Here is a 19,411-nt window from a genome sequence, read left to right as displayed (position 1 = left end):
CATCAGTTCATCTTGTCATGTCAGTCATTACAGACCTTAGAGAGACATTTATAACTTTTATACGTTTTTAGCCCATAGATAGTTGAACACACATTAGACATGGCAAAAAATGTATTAAAAATCGCAAGAAAATTTGCTTTAAAAACAGCCCAAATATTCTTTGCACCCCATGTGACAAAATGTGTAGAATTGCAGGAAATAAGCTTTAAAAACCTGCAAAATTCTTTCCACCAATAAGATGGGGTTGAACAGTTTGTGTCACGAACGGTGCTTGTGCCCATAGGAATAGACGTGGTGCGGGGGTCAGGGGTCAGGCGGGACGTTCACCAATGCTGGAAAGGGGGGACCCCAAGTGAAAAACGGTTTCCGAACTTCTAGGAAATACTACTGTATAGAACTATCTTAACCTATAATTTTTTTTTTTTAAAACATCTATTAACAACCAGAGGGTATGACATCACGAGAGGGTGTGGTTAAATGCATGGAGGGTGTGGTTAAAAAGCCACCAATGAGAGAATAGTTTGATTGCATGCAGGACGAAGAGACAAGCGAAGGAGAAAGAGTCACCTTGGTCAGCAAGTGATATGGTTTTCCAGCTATATTTTTCAGAATCAGGGAGGTTTCCCTGTCCAGATAGGAGTGCTTGTTGCAGAACGGAGAGAGAGAGAGAGAGAGAGAGAGAGAGAGAGAGAGAGAGAGAGAGAGAGAGAGGAGAAGAGACAAGGAACATTACTGAAATCAGTGATTGGCAATGAACAAATTGTGCATTTGATATCAGTTGTGAAAGCATAGAAAAATCTGATCGAGATAAAGAAGCAAGATGATCAGAATCAGGAAGAAGCAGATCAGAATCATTGTAACACAGTAGTGGAATGAAATAACAGTGTGCCACATTGTTAACTTAACTCAATCTGTTGTCAATACAGCAAGAGACGTAGGGTTCTATATTAACAAATAAAAATGTAAATTATAATCTTGGTGCTCTAACGCAATGGTAAAAATCTTAGCGCTTTCAGGTCCGGAGATGTGTCAAATACATTTTTTTGCTATTTTCACAGCGGAAATTCTGAGCGCAAAACAGCTGGTGGTACGAAAGGGCGGAGTTTTGATGAATAAAATGCATTTGTAAGTGTGACGATGGCCATTCACTGGCCAATCAACGCATCCACGGCTTGATACCGCCATTTTCTCCCAGTTCTGCAGAGTTATTGACGGTCTTTGCATTGTCATCAACTCTCCAATTTAGCTGGTTGGCACGGAATATTCTCTCTCTAGTCCATTGTGGATTGATAGTTTAATAAATAGCGTAGGCTACAGTAACGAGTGATGGCAACAGCAGAGAAGAAAAAAAAAAAATGTTTGCTCAATATGTTTGGAGTGACAGTCAATATTGTTGTAATTGGCTTCAACAACTATAGACCTTTACGCATCACACTTCTCCTGAAAAATAAATTAATAAATACTAGGCTGAGAATTATCTACATCCTGGTAGGTTTATTTGAACAGTGAGAGACAGAATAACAACAACAAAAAATCCAGAAAAACGCATGTCAAAAAATGTTATAAAATGATTTACATTTTAATGAGGGAAATAAGTATACAAATATCAAATACTTATTTCCCTCATTAATATGCAAATCAATTTATAACATTTTTGACATGCGTTTTTCTGGATTTTTTTGTTGTTGTAATTCTGTCTCTCACTGTTCAAATAAACCTACCATTAAAATTATAGACTGATCCTTTCTTTGTAAGTGGGCAAACGTACAAAATCAATAGTTGGATCAAATACTTTTTTCCCCCCCTCACTGTATGAGCTTGTCTGAGATAAGAATTTCTGCAGAAATTCTTTCGGGTTGTGCAAAGCCAGTTACGTCAGGTGTCCGGATGGCTGGTCTCAGACGATCCCCCGCAGGGGAAGAAGCCAGATGTCCTGGGTCGGCACGGTTACACGTCATCTGCGATTGTGAGTACTGCCAAATTCTCTAAAGCAACATTTGAGATCGGGCTTATGGTATAGAAATTCTCTGGCGACAACACGATAAGGAGGTTGGGTTGAAGAGGACGATTTGAACTCAGATCAACAACCGTGTAATAATGAGTGTGTTCTGCCAGCGTCGGCGCTCACGGTAATAATTTGACCGTACGTCTTGCGGGTTTGATTACGATTCTTTTTCACGTTTTAATTTGTAAAAGATTAATCCGTTACGTGACTTGTTTTATTTAACATATATATCTCTATTACTAATCACATTTATTGTAAGAGAAACTAAAAACATGCTATACGTGTTGCAGTAGACCTTTAGAATCATGCCCCCCAAAAAATATAAAAAATATAAATTAATTAATTAATATTAATAAAATATCCTTTACTCTTTCCAAGTTGATGAGCGAGGGGGAGACGAAACTAATTTCACACATAATAAAACAGCCTAAAAGACAAGATTAAATTGACAATAGTCTGATGACGACATTATCAGTGGTCAGATTTACAAGATGCTCCCCTTCTCTTCATGTACATTGACGGACGCATGGAAAGGAACGTGACTGTATCAAATCCTCCTTCAGAGTCACATGCAGGTAAAAACATTGTGATTTCTATATATATCGTATCAGAAAGATCAAATTCTGCAGTTTTTATGACACTTAACCTTTGTCAAATAACTAAACATTCAAGGTGGTGCAGCTTTATTTCCAAATTCAGTACATGGCCACTCCACTGTCCACATGGCCACTCCACTGTCCCTACATTCAGCACATGGCCACTCCACTGTCCACATGGCCACTCCACTGTCCCTGCATTCAGCACATGGCCACTCCACTGTCCCTGCATTCAGCACATGGCCACTCCACTGTCCCTGCATTCAGCACATGGCCACTCCACTGTCCCTGCATTCAGCACATGGCCACTCCACTGTCCCTGCATTCAGCACATGGCCACTCCACTGTCCCTACATTCAGTACATGGCCACTCCACTGTCCCTAAATTCAGTACATGGCCACTCCACTGTCCCTGCATTCAGCACATGGCCACTCCACTGTCCCTGCATTCAGCACATGGCCACTCCACTGTCCCTGCATTCAGCACATGGCCACTCCACTGTCCCTGCATTCAGCACATGGCCACTCCACTGTCCCTGCATTCAGTACATGGCCAGTCCACTGTCCCTGCATTCAGTACATGGCCAGTCCACTGTCCCTGCATTCAGTACATGGCCAGTCCACTGTCCCTGCATTCAGTACATGGCCAGTCCACTGTCCCTGCATTCAGTACATGGCCACTCCACTGTCCGTACATTCAGCACATGGCCACTCCACTGTCCGTACATTCAGCACATGGCCACTCCACTGTCCGTACATTCAGCACATGGCCACTCCACTGTCCCTGCATTCAGCACATGGACACTCCACTGTCCCTGCATTCAGTACATGGCCACTCCACTGTCCCTGCATTCAGTACATGGCCACTCCACTGTCCCTGCATTCAGTACATGGCCACTCCACTGTCCCTGCATTCAGTACATGGCCACTCCACTGTCCCTGCATTCAGCACATGGCCACTCCACTGTCCACATGGCCACTCCACTGTCCCTACATTCAGCACATGGCCACTCCACTGTCCACATGGCCACTCCACTGTCCCTGCATTCAGCACATGGCCACTCCACTGTTCCTACATTCAGTACATGGCCACTCCACTGTCCACATGGCCACTCCACTGTCCCTACATTCAGCACATGGCCACTCCACTGTCCACATGGCCACTCCACTGTCCCTACATTCAACCCATGGCCACTCCACTGTCCCTGCATTCAGTACATGGCCACTCCACTGTCCACATGGCCACTCCACTGTCCCTGCATTCAGCACATGGCCACTCCACTGTCCACATGGCCACTCCACTGTCCCTGCATTCAGCACATGGCCACTCCACTGTCCACATGGCCACTCCACTGTCCGTACATTCAGTACATGGCCACTCCACTGTCCACATGGCCACTCCACTTTCCCTACATTCAGCACATGGCCACTCCCCTGTCCCTACATTCAGCACATGGCCACTCCACTGTCCCTACATTCAGCACATGGCCACTCCACTGTCCCTACATTCAGCACATGGCCACTCCACTGTCCCTGCATTCAGTACATGGCCACTCCACTGTCCCTGCATTCAGCACATGGCCACTCCACTGTCCCTACATTCAGCACATGGCCACTCCACTGTCCACATGGCCACTCCACTGTCCCTGCATTCAGCACATGGCCACTCCACTGTCCCTGCATTCAGCACATGGCCACTCCACTGTCCACATGGCCACTCCACTGTCCCTGCATTCAGCACATGGCCACTCCACTGTCCCTGCATTCAGCACATGGCCACTCCACTGTCCACATGGCCACTCCACTGTCCCTGCATTCAGCACATGGCCACTCCACTGTCCCTGCATTCAGCACATGGCCACTCCACTGTCCACATGGCCACTCCACTGTCCCTGCATTCAGCACATGGCCACTCCACTGTCCACATGGCCACTCCACTGACCCTACATTCAGCACATGGCCACTCCACTGTCCCTGCATTCAGCACATGGCCACTCCACTGTCCACATGGCCACTCCACTGTCCCTGCATTCAGCACATGGCCACTCCACTGTCCACATGGCCACTCCACTGTCCCTACATTCAGTACATGGCCACTCCACTGTCCCTGCATTCAGCACATGGCCACTCCACTGTCCCTGCATTCAGCACATGGCCACTCCACTGTCCACATGGCCACTCCACTGTCCCTGCATTCAGCACATGGCCACTCCACTGTCCACATGGCCACTCCACTGTCCACATGGCCACTCCACTGTCCCTGCATTCAGCACATGGCCACTCCACTGTCCCTACATTCAGTACATGGCCACTCCACTGTCCTTACATTCAGCACATGGCCACTCCACTGTCCCTGCATTCAGCACATGGCCACTCCACTGTCCACATGGCCACTCCACTGTCCCTGCATTCAGCACATGGCCACTCCACTGTCCACTCCACTGTCCCTGCATTCAGTACACGGCCACTCCACTGTCCCTGCATTCAGCACATGGCCACTCCACTGTCCACATGGCCACTCCACTGTCCCTACATTCAGCACATGGCCACTCCACTGTCCCTGCATTCAGCACATGGCCACTCCACTGTCCCTGCATTCAGCACATGGCCACTCCACTGTCCCTGCATTCAGTACATGGCCACTCCACTGTCCCTGCATTCAGCACATGGTCACTCCACTGTCCCTACATTCAGCACATGGCCACTCCACTGTCCACATGGCCACTCCACTGTCCCTGCATTCAGCACATGGCCACTCCACTGTCCACATGGCCACTCCACTGACCCTACATTCAGCACATGGCCACTCCACTGTCCCTGCATTCAGCACATGGCCACTCCACTGTCCACATGGCCACTCCACTGTCCCTGCATTCAGCACATGGCCACTCCACTGTCCACATGGCCACTCCACTGTCCCTACATTCAGTACATGGCCACTCCACTGTCCCTGCATTCAGCACATGGCCACTCCACTGTCCCTGCATTCAGCACATGGCCACTCCACTGTCCACATGGCCACTCCACTGTCCCTGCATTCAGCACATGGCCACTCCACTGTCCACATGGCCACTCCACTGTCCACATGGCCACTCCACTGTCCCTACATTCAGTACATGGCCACTCCACTGTCCTTACATTCAGCACATGGCCACTCCACTGTCCCTGCATTCAGCACATGGCCACTCCACTGTCCACATGGCCACTCCACTGTCCCTGCATTCAGCACATGGCCACTCCACTGTCCACATGGCCACTCCACTGTCCCTACATTCAGTACATGGCCACTCCACTGTCCCTGCATTCAGCACATGGCCACTCCACTGTCCCTGCATTCAGCACATGGCCACTCCACTGTCCACATGGCCACTCCACTGTCCCTGCATTCAGCACATGGCCACTCCACTGTCCACATGGCCACTCCACTGTCCCTGCATTCAGTACACGGCCACTCCACTGTCCCTGCATTCAGCACATGGCCACTCCACTGTCCACATGGCCACTCCACTGTCCCTACATTCAGCACATGGCCACTCCACTGTCCCTGCATTCAGCACATGGCCACTCCACTGTCCCTGCATTCAGCACATGGCCACTCCACTGTCCCTGCATTCAGCACATGGCCACTCCACTGTCCCTGCATTCAGTACATGGCCACTCCACTGTCCCTACATTCAGTACATGGCCACTCCACTGTCCCTACATTCAGTACATGGCCACTCCACTGTCCCTACATTCAGTACATGGCCACTCCACTGTCCCTACATTCAGTACATGGCCACTCCACTGTCCCTGCATTCAGCACATGGCCACTCCACTGTCCCTACATTCAGTACATGGCCACTCCACTGTCCCTGCATTCAGCACATGGCCACTCCACTGTCCCTACATTCAGTACATGGCCACTCCACTGTCCACATGGCCACTCCACTGTCCCTGCATTCAGCACATGGCCACTCCACTGTCCCTGCATTCAGTACATGGCCACTCCACTGTCCCTGCATTCAGCACATGGCCACTCCACTGTCCCTACATTCAGTACATGGCCACTCCACTGTCCACATGGCCACTCCACTGGCCCTGCATTCAGCACATGGCCACTCCACTGTCCCTGCATTCAGTACATGGCCACTCCACTGTCCCTGCATTCAGCACATGGCCACTCCACTGTCCCTGCATTCAGTTTTTGTTTTTACTTATAGCCTAAAGTAACAAACTAATTAAAATGATATGTCTTTGAAATAGTTTTTTTAGTATTCTAATCTTACCTAAGACTTTTATAAACATAACCAAATGATTATTCTTCAGATAGCATATGTGACATGTATTTATTAGACTGTCTGAATGTGGATGTGTTTTGGCTGGGAAGTGCCCCAAATTAGCTATAGGCTTAAGTTTTTCACTGGATATATTTCCACAAATATTTATTCATGCAATTAATCCTTTATAATAGTTTATAAACTATTTATCAAACGTCAGCGCTTATGTTTGCAGCACCTTGTGGGTTGATATGCATCTGATGCATATGGTAAAGGAGACGGCCGACAGCGTTATCTAGCGGGTACTTACTTATAGGCTGAAAGGCCAGGCGTTTCTAGCGTTAACTGAGTGCGACTCCAATAGACACCAATGCAGCTGGGTCTGGTCTACTTGTCTTAGTTCATTAACTTTCATTAAAACCAGAAAAAAATGTTTTTGTCTCATTTCCTCTTCTGTCTCTGGCATCACCTTAGCCTATGGCATCAACGACGTCGTCCCCACAGTGACCGTACGTACATATCCCAACCAGAAGCCATGGATTACAGGTAATATCCACACTGAGCTAAAGGCTAGAGCTGCCGCTTTCAAGGAGCGGGACTCTAACCCGGACGCTTATAAGAAATCCTGCTACGCTCTCCGATGAACCATCAAACAGGCAAAGCATCAATACACGACTACGATTGAATCCTACTAAACTGGCCCAGACCCTCGTCGGATGTGGCAGGTCTTGCAAACTACACTTTAAATAGAAAAGTATGTGGACACCCCTTCAAATTAGTAGTTTTGGCTATTTTTCTGCCACACTTGTTGCTGACAGGTGTATAAAATCGAGCACACAGCCATGCAATCTCCATAGACAAACATTGGCAGTAGAATGGCCCCATACTGAAAAGCTCAGTGACTTTCAACGTGGCACCATCATAGGATGATACCTTTCCAACAAGTCTGATCGTCAAATTTCTGGCCTGCTAGAGCTGCCCCCGGTCAACTGTTGTTATTGTGAAGTGGAAACGTCTTGGAGCAACAACGGCTCAGCTGCAAAGTGGTAGGCCACACATGCTGAATACCGTAAAAATCGTCAGTCCTCAGTTGCAACACTCACTACCGAGTTCCAAACTGCCTCTGGAAGCAACGTCAGCACAAGAACTGTTCATCGGGAGATTCATGAAATGGGTTTCCATGGCTGAGCAGCCGCACACAAGACCAAGATCACCATGCCAAGTGTTGGCTGGAGTGGTGTAAAGCTCGCCGCCATTGGACTCCCCTATCTGAGATATCTACTGCAGCCCTCATCCTCCACATACAACACCCGTTCACTCCCCCCTATCTGAGATATCTACTGCAGCCCTCATCCTCCCCATACAACACCCGTTCACTCCCCCCTATCTGAGATATCTACTGCAGCCCTCATCCTCCCCATACAGCACCCGTTCACTCCCCCCCTATCTGAGATATCTACTGCAGCCCTCATCCTCCCCATACAGCACCCGTTCACTCCCCCCTATCTGAGATATCTACTGCAGCCCTCATCCTCCCCATACAACACCCGTTCACTCCCCCCTATCTGAGATATCTACTGCAGCCCTCATCCTCCACATACAACACCCGTTCTGCCAGTCACATTCTGTTAAAGGTCCCCAAAGCGAACACATCCCTGGGTCGCTCCTCTTTTCAGTTCGCTGCAGCTAGCGACTGGAACGATCTGCAACAAACACTCAAACTGGACAGTTTTATCTCATCTCTTCATTCAAAGACTCAATCATGGACACTCTTACTGACAGTTGTGGCTGCTTTGCGTGATGTATTGTTGTCTCTACCTTCTTGCCCTTTGTGCTGTTGTCTGGGCCCAATAATGTTTGTACCGTCTTTTGTCCTGCTACCATGTGTTGCTGCCATGTTGTGTTGCTATTTTATTATTAGTTTAAAAAATGTAACTAGGCAAGTCAGTTAAGAACAAATTCTTATTTACAATGACGGCCTACCATGGAACAGTGGGTTAACTGCCTTGTTCAGGGGCAGAACGACTGATTTTTTACCTTGTCAGCTCTGGGATTCGATCTAGCAACCTTTCGGTTACTGTCCCAACGCTCTAACCACTAGGCTACTGCCATGTTGTGTTGCTTCCATGTTGTTGTTATGTTGTGTTGCTATGCTACCATGTTGTTGTCATGTTGTGTTGCTACCATGTTTTTGTTATGTTGCTACCATGTTGTTGTCATGTGTCGCTACCATGTTGTTGTCATGTTGTGTCGCTGTCATGTTGTGTCGCTACCGTGTTGTTGTCATGTTGTGTCGCTACCGTGTTGTTGTCATGTTGTGATGCTACCATGTTGTTGTCATGTGTTGCTACCATGTTGTTGTCATGTTGTGTTGCTACCATGTTGTCATGTTGTGTTGCTACCATGTTGTGTTTCTACCATGTTGTTGTCATGTTGTGTTGCAACCATGTTGTTGTTATGTTTCTACCATGTTGTTGTGTTGTGTTGCTACCATGTTGTTGTTATGTTGTGTTGCTACCATGTTGTTGTCATGTCGTGTTGCTACCATGTTGTTGTTATGTTGTGTTGCTACCATGCTGTGTTGTCATGTTATGTTGTCATGCTACCATGTTGTTGTTGTGTTGCTACCATGTTGTTGTTGTTGTTGTGTTGCTACCATGTTGTTGTTATGTTGTGTTGCTACCATGTTGTTGTTATGTTGTGTTGCTACCATGTTGTTGTTATGTTGTGTTTCTACCATGTTGTCATGTTGTGTCGCTACCATGCTGTTGTTATGTTGTGTTGCTACCATGTTGTTGTCATGTTGTGTTTCTACCATGTTGTCATGTTGTGTTGCTACCATGTTGTTGTCATGTTGTGTTGCTACCATGTCGTTGTTATGTTATGTTGCTACCATGTTGTTGTCATGTTGTGTCGCTACCATGTTGTTGTTATGTTGTGATGCTACCATGTTGTTGTCATGTTGTGTTGCTACCATGTTGTTGTCATGTTGTGTTGCTACCATGTTGTCATGTTGTGTTGCTACCATGTTGTTGTCATGTTGTGTTGCTACCATGTTGTTGTCATGTTGTGTTGCTACCATGTTGTTGTCATGTTGTGTTTCTACCATGTTGTCATGTTGTGTTGCTACCATGTTGTTATTATGTTTCTACCATGTTGTTGTGTCGTGTTGCTACCATGCTGTTGTCATGTCGTGTTGCTACCATGTTGTTGTTATGTTGTGTTCCTACCATGCTGTGTTGTCATGTTGTTGTTGTGTTGCTACCATGTTGTTGTTGTGTTGCTACCATGTTGTTGTTATGTTGTGTTGCTACCATGTTGTTGTTATGTTGTGTTGCTACCATGTCGTTGTTATGTTGTGTTGCTACCATGTCGTTGTTATGTTGTGTTGCTACCATGTTGTTGTTGTGTTGTGTCGCTACCATGTTGTTGTCATGTTGTGTCGCTACCATGTTGTTGTCATGTTGTGTCGCTGTCATGTTGTTGTCATGTTGTGTCGCTGTCATGTTGTGTTGCTACCATGTTGTTGTTGTGTTGTGTTGCTACCATGTTGTTGTTGTGTTGTGTTTCTACCATGATGTTGTTATGTTGTGTTTCTACCATGTTGTTGTTGTGTTGTGTTGCTACCATGTTGTTGTTGTGTTGTGTTGCTACCATGTTGTTGTTGTGTTGTGTCGCTACCATGTTGTTGTCATGTTGTGTTGCTGCCATGTTGTTGTTGTGTTGTGTTGCTACCATGTTGTTGTTGTGTTGCTACCATGTTGTTGTTGTGTTGTGTTGCTACCATGTTGTTGTTGTGTTGTGTTGCTACCATGTTGTTGTTGTGTTGTGTCGCTACCATGTTGTTGTCATGTTGTGTTGCTGCCATGTTGTTGTTGTGTTGTGTTGCTACCATGTTGTTGTTGTGTTGCTACCATGTTGTTGTTGTGTTGTGTTGCTACCATGTTGTTGTTGTGTTGCTACCATGTCGTTGTTATGTTGTGTTGCTACCATGTTGTTGTTATGTTGTGTTGCTACCATGTTGTTGTTGTGTTGTGTTGCTACCATGTTGTTGTTGTGTTGTGTTTCTACCATGTTGTTGTTGTGTTGTGTTGCTACCATGTTGTTGTTATGTTGTGTGTCTACCATGTTGTTGTTGTGTTGTGTTGCTACCATGTTGTTGTTGTGTTGTGTTGCTACCATGTTGTTGTTGTGTTGTGTCGCTACCATGTTGTTGTCATGTTGTGTTGCTGCCATGTTGTTGTTGTGTTGTGTTGCTACCATGTTGTTGTTGTGTTGTGTTGCTACCATGTTGTTGTTATGTTGTGTGTCTACCATGTTGTTGTTGTGTTGTGTGTCTACCATGTTGTTGTTGTGTTGTGTTGCTACCATGTTGTTGTTGTGTTGTGTTGCTACCATGTTGTTGTTGTGTTGTGTTGCTACCATGTTGTTGTTATGTTGTGTGTCTACCATGTTGTTGTTGTGTTGTGTTGCTACCATGTTGTTGTTGTGTTGTGTTTCTACCATGTTGTTGTTGTGTTGTGTTGCTACCATGTTGTTGTTATGTTGTGTGTCTACCATGTTGTTGTTGTGTTGTGTTGCTACCATGTTGTTGTTGTGTTGTGTTGCTACCATGTTGTTGTTGTGTTGTGTCGCTACCATGTTGTTGTCATGTTGTGTTGCTGCCATGTTGTTGTTGTGTTGTGTTGCTACCATGTTGTTGTTGTGTTGCTACCATGTTGTTGTTGTGTTGTGTTGCTACCATGTTGTTGTTGTGTTGCTACCATGTTGTTGTTATGTTGTGTTGCTACCATGTTGTTGTCATGTTGTGTTGCTACCATGTTGTTGTTGTGTTGTGTTGCTACCATGTTGTTGTCATGTTGTGTTTCTACCATGTTGTCATGTTGTGTTGCTACCATGTTGTTGTCATGTTGTGTTTCTACCATGTTGTTGTCATGTTGTGTTGCAACCACGTTGTTGTTATGTTTCTACCATGTTGTTGTGTCGTGTTGCTACCATGCTGTTGTTATGTTGTGTTCCTACCATGCTGTTGTTATGTTGTGTTTCTACCATGCTGTGTTGTCATGTTATGTTGTCATGCTACCATGTTGTTGTTGTGTTGCTACCATGTTGTTGTTATGTTGTGTTGCTACCATGTCGTTGTTATGTTGTGTTGCTACCATGTTGTTATGTTGTGTTGCTACCATGCTGTCATGTTGTGTTGTGTTGCTACCATGCTGTCATGTTGTGTTGTGTTGCTACCATGTTGTTGTTGTGTTGTGTTGCTACCATGTTGTTGTTGTGTTGTGTTGCTACCATGTTGTTGTTGTGTTGTGTTGCTACCATGTCGTTGTTATGTTGTGTTGCTACCATGTCGTTGTTATGTTGTGTTGCTACCATGTCGATGTTGTGTTGTGTTGCTACCATGTTGTTGTTATGTTGTGTTGCTACCATGCTGTCATGTTGTGTTGTGTTGCTACCATGCTGTCATGTTGTGTTGTGTTGCTACCATGTTGTTGTTGTGTTGTGTTGCTACCATGTCGTTGTTGTGTTGTGTTGCTACCATGTCGTTGTTGTGTTGTGTTGCTACCATGTCGTTGTTGTGTTGTGTTGCTACCATGTTGTTGTTGTGTTGTGTTGCTACCATGTTGTTGTTGTGTTGTGTTGCTACCATGTTGTTGTTGTGTTGTGTTTCTACCATGTTGTTGTTGTGTTGTGTTTCTACCATGTTGTTGTTATGTTGTGTTGCTACCATGTTGTTGTTGTGTTGCTACCATGTTGTTGTTGTGTTGCTACCATGTTGTTGTTGTGTTGTGTTGCTACCATGTTGTTGTTGTGTTTCTACCATGTTGTTGTCATGTTGTGTTGCTGCCATGTTGTTGTTGTGTTGTGTTGCTACCATGTTGTTGTCATGTTGTGTTTCTACCATGTTGTTGTTGTGTTGTCATGCTACCATGTTGTTGTTGTGTTGCTACCATGTTGTTGTTGTGTTGCTACCATGTTGTTGTTATGTTGTGTTGCTGCCATGTTGTTGTTGTGTTGTGTTGCTACCATGTTGTTGTTATGTTGTGTTTCTACCATGTTGTTGTCATGTTGTGTTGCTACCATGCTGTTGTTACGTTGTGTTTCTACCATGTTGTTGTCATGTTGTGTTTCTACCATGTTGTCATGTTGTGTTGCTACCATGTTGTTGTCATGTTGTGTTGCTACCATGCTGTTGTCATGTTGTGTTGCTACCATGCTGTTATGTTGTGTTCCTACCATGCTGTTGTTATGTTGTGTTTCTACCATGTTGTTGTCATGTTGTGTTGCTACCATGCTGTTGTTATGTTGTGTTTCTACCATGTTGTTGTTGTGTTGTGTTTCTACCATGTTGTTGTTGTGTTGTCATGCTACCATGTTGTTGTTGTGTTGCTACCATGTTGTTGTTATGTTGTGTTGCTACCATGTTGTTGTTATGTTGTGTTGCTGCCATGTTGTTGTTGTGTTGTGTTGCTACCATGTAGTTGTCATGTTGTGTTGCTACCATGTCGTTGTTATGTTGTGTTGCTACCATGTCGTTGTTATGTTATGCTGCTACCATGTCGTTGTTATGTTGTGTTGCTACCATGTTGTTGTTATGTTGTGTTGCTACCATGTTGTCATGTTGTGTTGCTACCATGCTGTCATGTTGTGTTGTGTTGCTAGCATGCTGTGTTGTCATGTATTGCTGCCTTTGTCATAATGGTGGGTGTAGCTGGTGTATGCAGTCAGGCGCAGGAGAGCAGAGAATTGGGAGCAACGTAACTTTACTCAGAATAATGAATGGTGCGAGGTAAGACAATACACGCAAACATCAACTTTTACGCACGGGGCAAAAAACAGCACCCGTCGAAATAACCAGTCACCAACATTACTGAACATGACATGAAACAATCCCACACAACACCATGGGGGAAACAGAGGGTTAAATACATGAACAATAAGTAGGGGAATGAAAAACAGGTGTGTAGAAACAAAGACAAAACAAATGGAAAATGAAAAGTGGATCGGCGATGGCTAGTAGACCGGCGACGCCGACCGAACAAGGAGAGGAACCCGACTTCGGCTGAAGTCGTGACAGCCTTGCTGTGTTGTTGTCTTTAGGTCTCTCATCAGGTAGTGTTGCGTTGTCTCTCTTGTCGTGATGTGTGTTTTGTCCTATATTTATTTATGGATTTAATAAAAAAGCGTCTGTGTCTCTTAGAACTGGGTCATGTCAGGTAGTAAACAGTTTGCACCACATGAGTAAAGGACAGGAGAAACAGAAAATATTGATTTAAAACAGACTCAGTGATCAATGCATGGACAAGAATTGAACGAGGCAGTCAGCCTGCCTGTCAGCCTGCCTCTCTGCCTGCCTCTCTGTCAGCCTGCCTCTCTGCCAGCCTGCCTCTCTGCCAGCCTGCCTCTCTGCCAGCCTGTCTGCCTCTCTGTCAGCCTGTCTGCCTCTCTGTCAGCCTGTCTGCCTCTCTGTCAGCCTGTCTGCCTCTCTGTCAGCCTGTCTGCCTCTCTGTCAGCCTGCCTCTCTGTCAGCCTGCCTCTCTGTCAGCCTGCCTCTCTGTCAGCCTGCCTCTCTGTCAGCCTGCCTTCCTGCCTGCCTGCCTGCCTGTCTGCCTGCCTGTCTGCCTGCCTGTCTGCCTGTCTGCCTGCCTGTCTGCCTGCCTGTCTGCACATCCTGTGAGTTAGAGTAGAGGATTACTTCATTAAGCCCAACTTGGGAAATTGTTTTATCACAGCATACATCATCAACGACTTGCAATGACAGCACACACACACACACACGATAAAAATACATCCCCTTGACATTAAGACAGAGGCACATGCATCATAGTATCCCTAAAACAGTCGTCCGATTCAAGTGATAGGGGAAAAACAGGTAACAACATTTTCCAATAGAAAGTTAATCAAGTACACTCATAAAGATAAAAAAGAAGCCTCATAGCGTGTGGGGAGTCCTGTGTACCAATGGGAATCTCCTCATCTCCATCTCTCCCCCACTCATCCTGAGGAAGCCATCTTAGCTCAGATCCCCCTTCTGGCAGATGGTGGAGGATAGGCGCTCCGTCTTCGGGACCAGTGGTTGTCAGTAGGGCCCGGCTGGTGCAGATTGATTTGGCAGAGCGTGAAGACCAACCAACCAGGCTATATAAACCAACCAACCAACCAGGCTATATAAACCAACCAACCAACCAGGGTATATAAACCAACCAACCAACCAGGCTATATAAACCAACCAGGCTATATAAACCAACCAACCAGGCTATATAAACAGGCTATATAAACCAACCAGGCTATATAAACCAACCAACCAGGCTATATAAACCAACCAACCAGGCTATATAAACCAACCAACCAGGCTATATAAACCAACCAACCAGGCTATATAAACCAACCAACCAGGCTATATAAACCAACCAACCAGGCTATATAAACCAACCAACCAGGCTATATAAACCAACCAACCAGGCTATATAAACCAACCAACCAGGCTATATAAACCAACCAGGCTATATAAACCAACCAACCAGGCTATATAAACCAACCAACCAGGCTATATAAACCAGCCAACCAGGCTATATAAACCAGCCAACCAGGCTATATAAACCAGCCAACCAGGCTATATAAACCAGCCAACCAGGCTATATAAACCAGCCAACCAGGCTATATAAACCAGCCAACCAGGCTATATAAACCAGCCAACCAGGCTATATAAACCAACCAGGCTATATAAACAGGCTATATAAACCAACCAGGCTATATAAACAGGCTATATAAACCAACCAGGCTATATAAACAGGCTATATAAACCAACCAGGCTATATAAACAGGCTATATAAACCAACCAGGCTATATAAACCAACCAGGCTATATAAACAGGCTATATAAACCAACCAGGCTATATAAACCAACCAGGCTATATAAACCAACCAACCAGGCTATATAAACCAACCAGGCTATATAAACAGGCTATATAAACCAACCAGGCTATATAAACCAACCAGGCTATATAAACCAACCAACCAGGCTATATAAACCAACCAACCAGGCTATATAAACCAACCAACCAGGCTATATAAACCAACCAACCAACCAGGCTATATAAACCAACCAACCAACCAGGCTATATAAACCAACCAACCAACCAGGCTATATAAACCAACCAACCAGGCTATATAAACCAACCAACCAGGCTATATAAACCAACCAGGCTATATAAACCAACCAACCAACCAGGCTATATAAACCAACCAACCAACCAGGCTATATAAACCAACCAGGCTATATAAACCAACCAGGCTATATAAACCAACCAACCAGGCTATATAAACCAACCAACCAGGCTATATAAACCAACCAACCAGTCTATATAAACCAACCAGGCTATATAAACCAACCAACCAGGCTATATAAACAGGCTATATAAACCAACCAGGCTATATAAACCAACCAGGCTATATAAACCAACCAACCAGGCTATATAAACAGGCTATATAAACCAACCAGGCTATATAAACCAACCAGGCTATATAAACCAACCAGGCTATATAAACAGGCTATATAAACCAACCAACCAGGCTATATAAACCAACCAACCAACCAGGCTATATAAACCAACCAACCAACCAGGCTATATAAACCAACCAACCAACCAGGCTATATAAACCAACCAACCAGGCTATATAAACCAACCAACCAGGCTATATAAACAGGCTATATAAACCAACCAGGCTATATAAACCAACCAGGCTATATAAACAGGCTATATAAACCAACCAACCAGGCTATATAAACCAACCAACCAGGCTATATAAACCAACCAACCAGGCTATATAAACCAACCAACCAGGCTATATAAACCAACCAACCAACCAGGCTATATAAACCAACCAACCAACCAGGCTATATAAACCAACCAACCAACCAGGCTATATAAACCAACCAACCAACCAGGCTATATAAACCAACCAACCAACCAGGCTATATAAACCAACCAACCAACCAGGCTATATAAACCAACCAACCAACCAGGCTATATAAACCAACCAACCAACCAGGCTATATAAACCAACCAACCAGGCTATATAAACCAACCAACCAGGCTATATAAACAGGCTATATAAACCAACCAACCAGGCTATATAAACAGGCTATATAAACCAACCAGGCTATATAAACCAACCAGGCTATATAAACCAACCAGGCTATATAAACCTATATAAACCAACCAACCAGGCTATATAAACAGGCTATATAAACCAACCAGGCTATATAAACCAACCAACCAGGCTATATAAACCAACCAACCAGGCTATATAAACCAACCAACCAGGCTATATAAACAGGCTATATAAACCAACCAGGCTATATAAACCAACCAGGCTATATAAACCAACCAGGCTATATAAACCAACCAGGCTATATAAACCAAACAGGCTATATAACCAGGCTATATAAACCAACCAGGCTATATAAACCAACCAGGCTATATAAACCAACCAACCAACCAGGCTATATAAACCAACCAACCAACCAGGCTATATAAACCAACCAACCAACCAGGCTATATAAACCAACCAACCAACCAGGCTATATAAACCAACCAACCAGGCTATATAAACCAACCAACCAGGCTATATAAACCAACCAACCAGGCTATATAAACAGGCTATATAAACCAACCAGGCTATATAAACCAACCAGGCTATATAAACCAACCAACCAGGCTATATAAACAGGCTATATAAACCAACCAGGCTATATAAACCAACCAGGCTATATAAACAGGCTATATAAACCAACCAGGCTATATAAACCAACCAGGCTATATAAACCAACCAACCAGGCTATATAAACCAACCAACCAACCAGGCTATATAAACCAACCAACCAACCAGGCTATATAAACCAACCAACCAACCAGGCTATATAAACCAACCAACCAACCAGGCTATATAAACCAACCAACCAGGCTATATAAACCAACCAACCAACCAGGCTATATAAACCAACCAACCAACCAGGCTATATAAACCAACCAACCAACCAGGCTATATAAACCAACCAACCAACCAGGCTATATAAACCAACCAACCAACCAGGCTATATAAACCAACCAACCAGGCTATATAAACCAACCAACCAGGCTATATAAACCAACCAGGCTATATAAACCAACCAACCAGGCTATATAAACAGGCTATATAAACCAACCAGGCTATATAAACCAACCAGGCTATATAAACCAACCAACCAGGCTATATAAACAGGCTATATAAACCAACCAGGCTATATAAACCAACCAGGCTATATAAACCAACCAGGCTATATAAACAGGCTATATAAACCAACCAACCAGGCTATATAAACCAACCAACCAACCAGGCTATATAAACCAACCAACCAACCAGGCTATATAAACCAACCAACCAACCAGGCTATATAAACCAACCAACCAACCAGGCTATATAAACCAACCAGGCTATATAAACCAACCAACCAGGCTATATAAACAGGCTATATAAACCAACCAGGCTATATAAACCAACCAGGCTATATAAACAGGCTATATAAACCAACCAACCAGGCTATATAAACCAACCAACCAGGCTATATAAACCAACCAACCAGGCTATATAAACCAACCAACCAGGCTATATAAACCAACCAACCAACCAGGCTATATAAACCAACCAACCAACCAGGCTATATAAACCAACCAACCAACCAGGCTATATAAACCAACCAACCAACCAGGCTATATAAACCAACCAACCAACCAGGCTATATAAACCAACCAACCAACCAGGCTATATAAACCAACCAACCAACCAGGCTATATAAACCAACCAACCAGGCTATATAAACCAACCAACCAGGCTATATAAACAGGCTATATAAACCAACCAACCAGGCTATATAAACAGGCTATATAAACCAACCAGGCTATATAAACCAACCAGGCTATATAAACCAACCAGGCTATATAAACCAACCAACCAGGCTATATAAACAGGCTATATAAACCAACCAGGCTATATAAACCAACCAACCAGGCTATATAAACCAACCAACCAGGCTATATAAACCAACCAACCAGGCTATATAAACAGGCTATATAAACCAACCAGGCTATATAAACCAACCAGGCTATATAAACCAACCAGGCTATATAAACCAACCAGGCTATATAAACCAAACAGGCTATATAACCAGGCTATATAAACCAACCAGGCTATATAAACCAACCAGGCTATATAAACCAACCAACCAACCAGGCTATATAAACCAACCAACCAACCAGGCTATATAAACCAACCAACCAACCAGGCTATATAAACCAACCAACCAACCAGGCTATATAAACCAACCAACCAGGCTATATAAACCAACCAACCAGGCTATATAAACCAACCAACCAGGCTATATAAACAGGCTATATAAACCAACCAGGCTATATAAACCAACCAACCAGGCTATATAAACAGGCTATATAAACCAACCAGGCTATATAAACCAACCAGGCTATATAAACAGGCTATATAAACCAACCA

The 19,411-nt window shown here is 44.5% G+C and overlaps 1 protein-coding gene across 4 annotated transcripts in view; it reads right to left on the bottom strand.

The window, feature by feature from the left end:
- LOC106582537 (ras-associated and pleckstrin homology domains-containing protein 1) overlaps positions 1 to 19,411 on the bottom strand; it is a 185,767-nt gene that overhangs the window by 68,651 nt on the left and 97,705 nt on the right. For 3 of the 4 annotated variants that reach the window (XR_014382079.1, XM_082967249.1, XM_082967250.1), the window contains exon 5: positions 568 to 642. The exons of the other annotated variant lie outside the window; for it this stretch is intronic. Coding sequence is in view for 2 of the 3 variants with exons in the window: in XM_082967249.1 (XP_082823375.1) it covers positions 568 to 642 (75 nt within the window). In the remaining variant the exon portion in view is untranslated. The remainder of the gene's footprint in view (positions 1 to 567; positions 643 to 19,411) is intronic. 4 annotated transcript variants of the gene reach the window in all.

The sequence above is a fragment of the Salmo salar genome, chromosome 21 (assembly GCF_965601325.2).
Source record: "Salmo salar chromosome 21, fSalSal1, whole genome shotgun sequence".
NCBI lineage: Eukaryota > Metazoa > Chordata > Actinopteri > Salmoniformes > Salmonidae > Salmo > Salmo salar.
The sequence above is the reverse complement of the archived record's forward strand: the minus strand, read 5'-3'. Positions and strand labels throughout refer to the sequence as shown.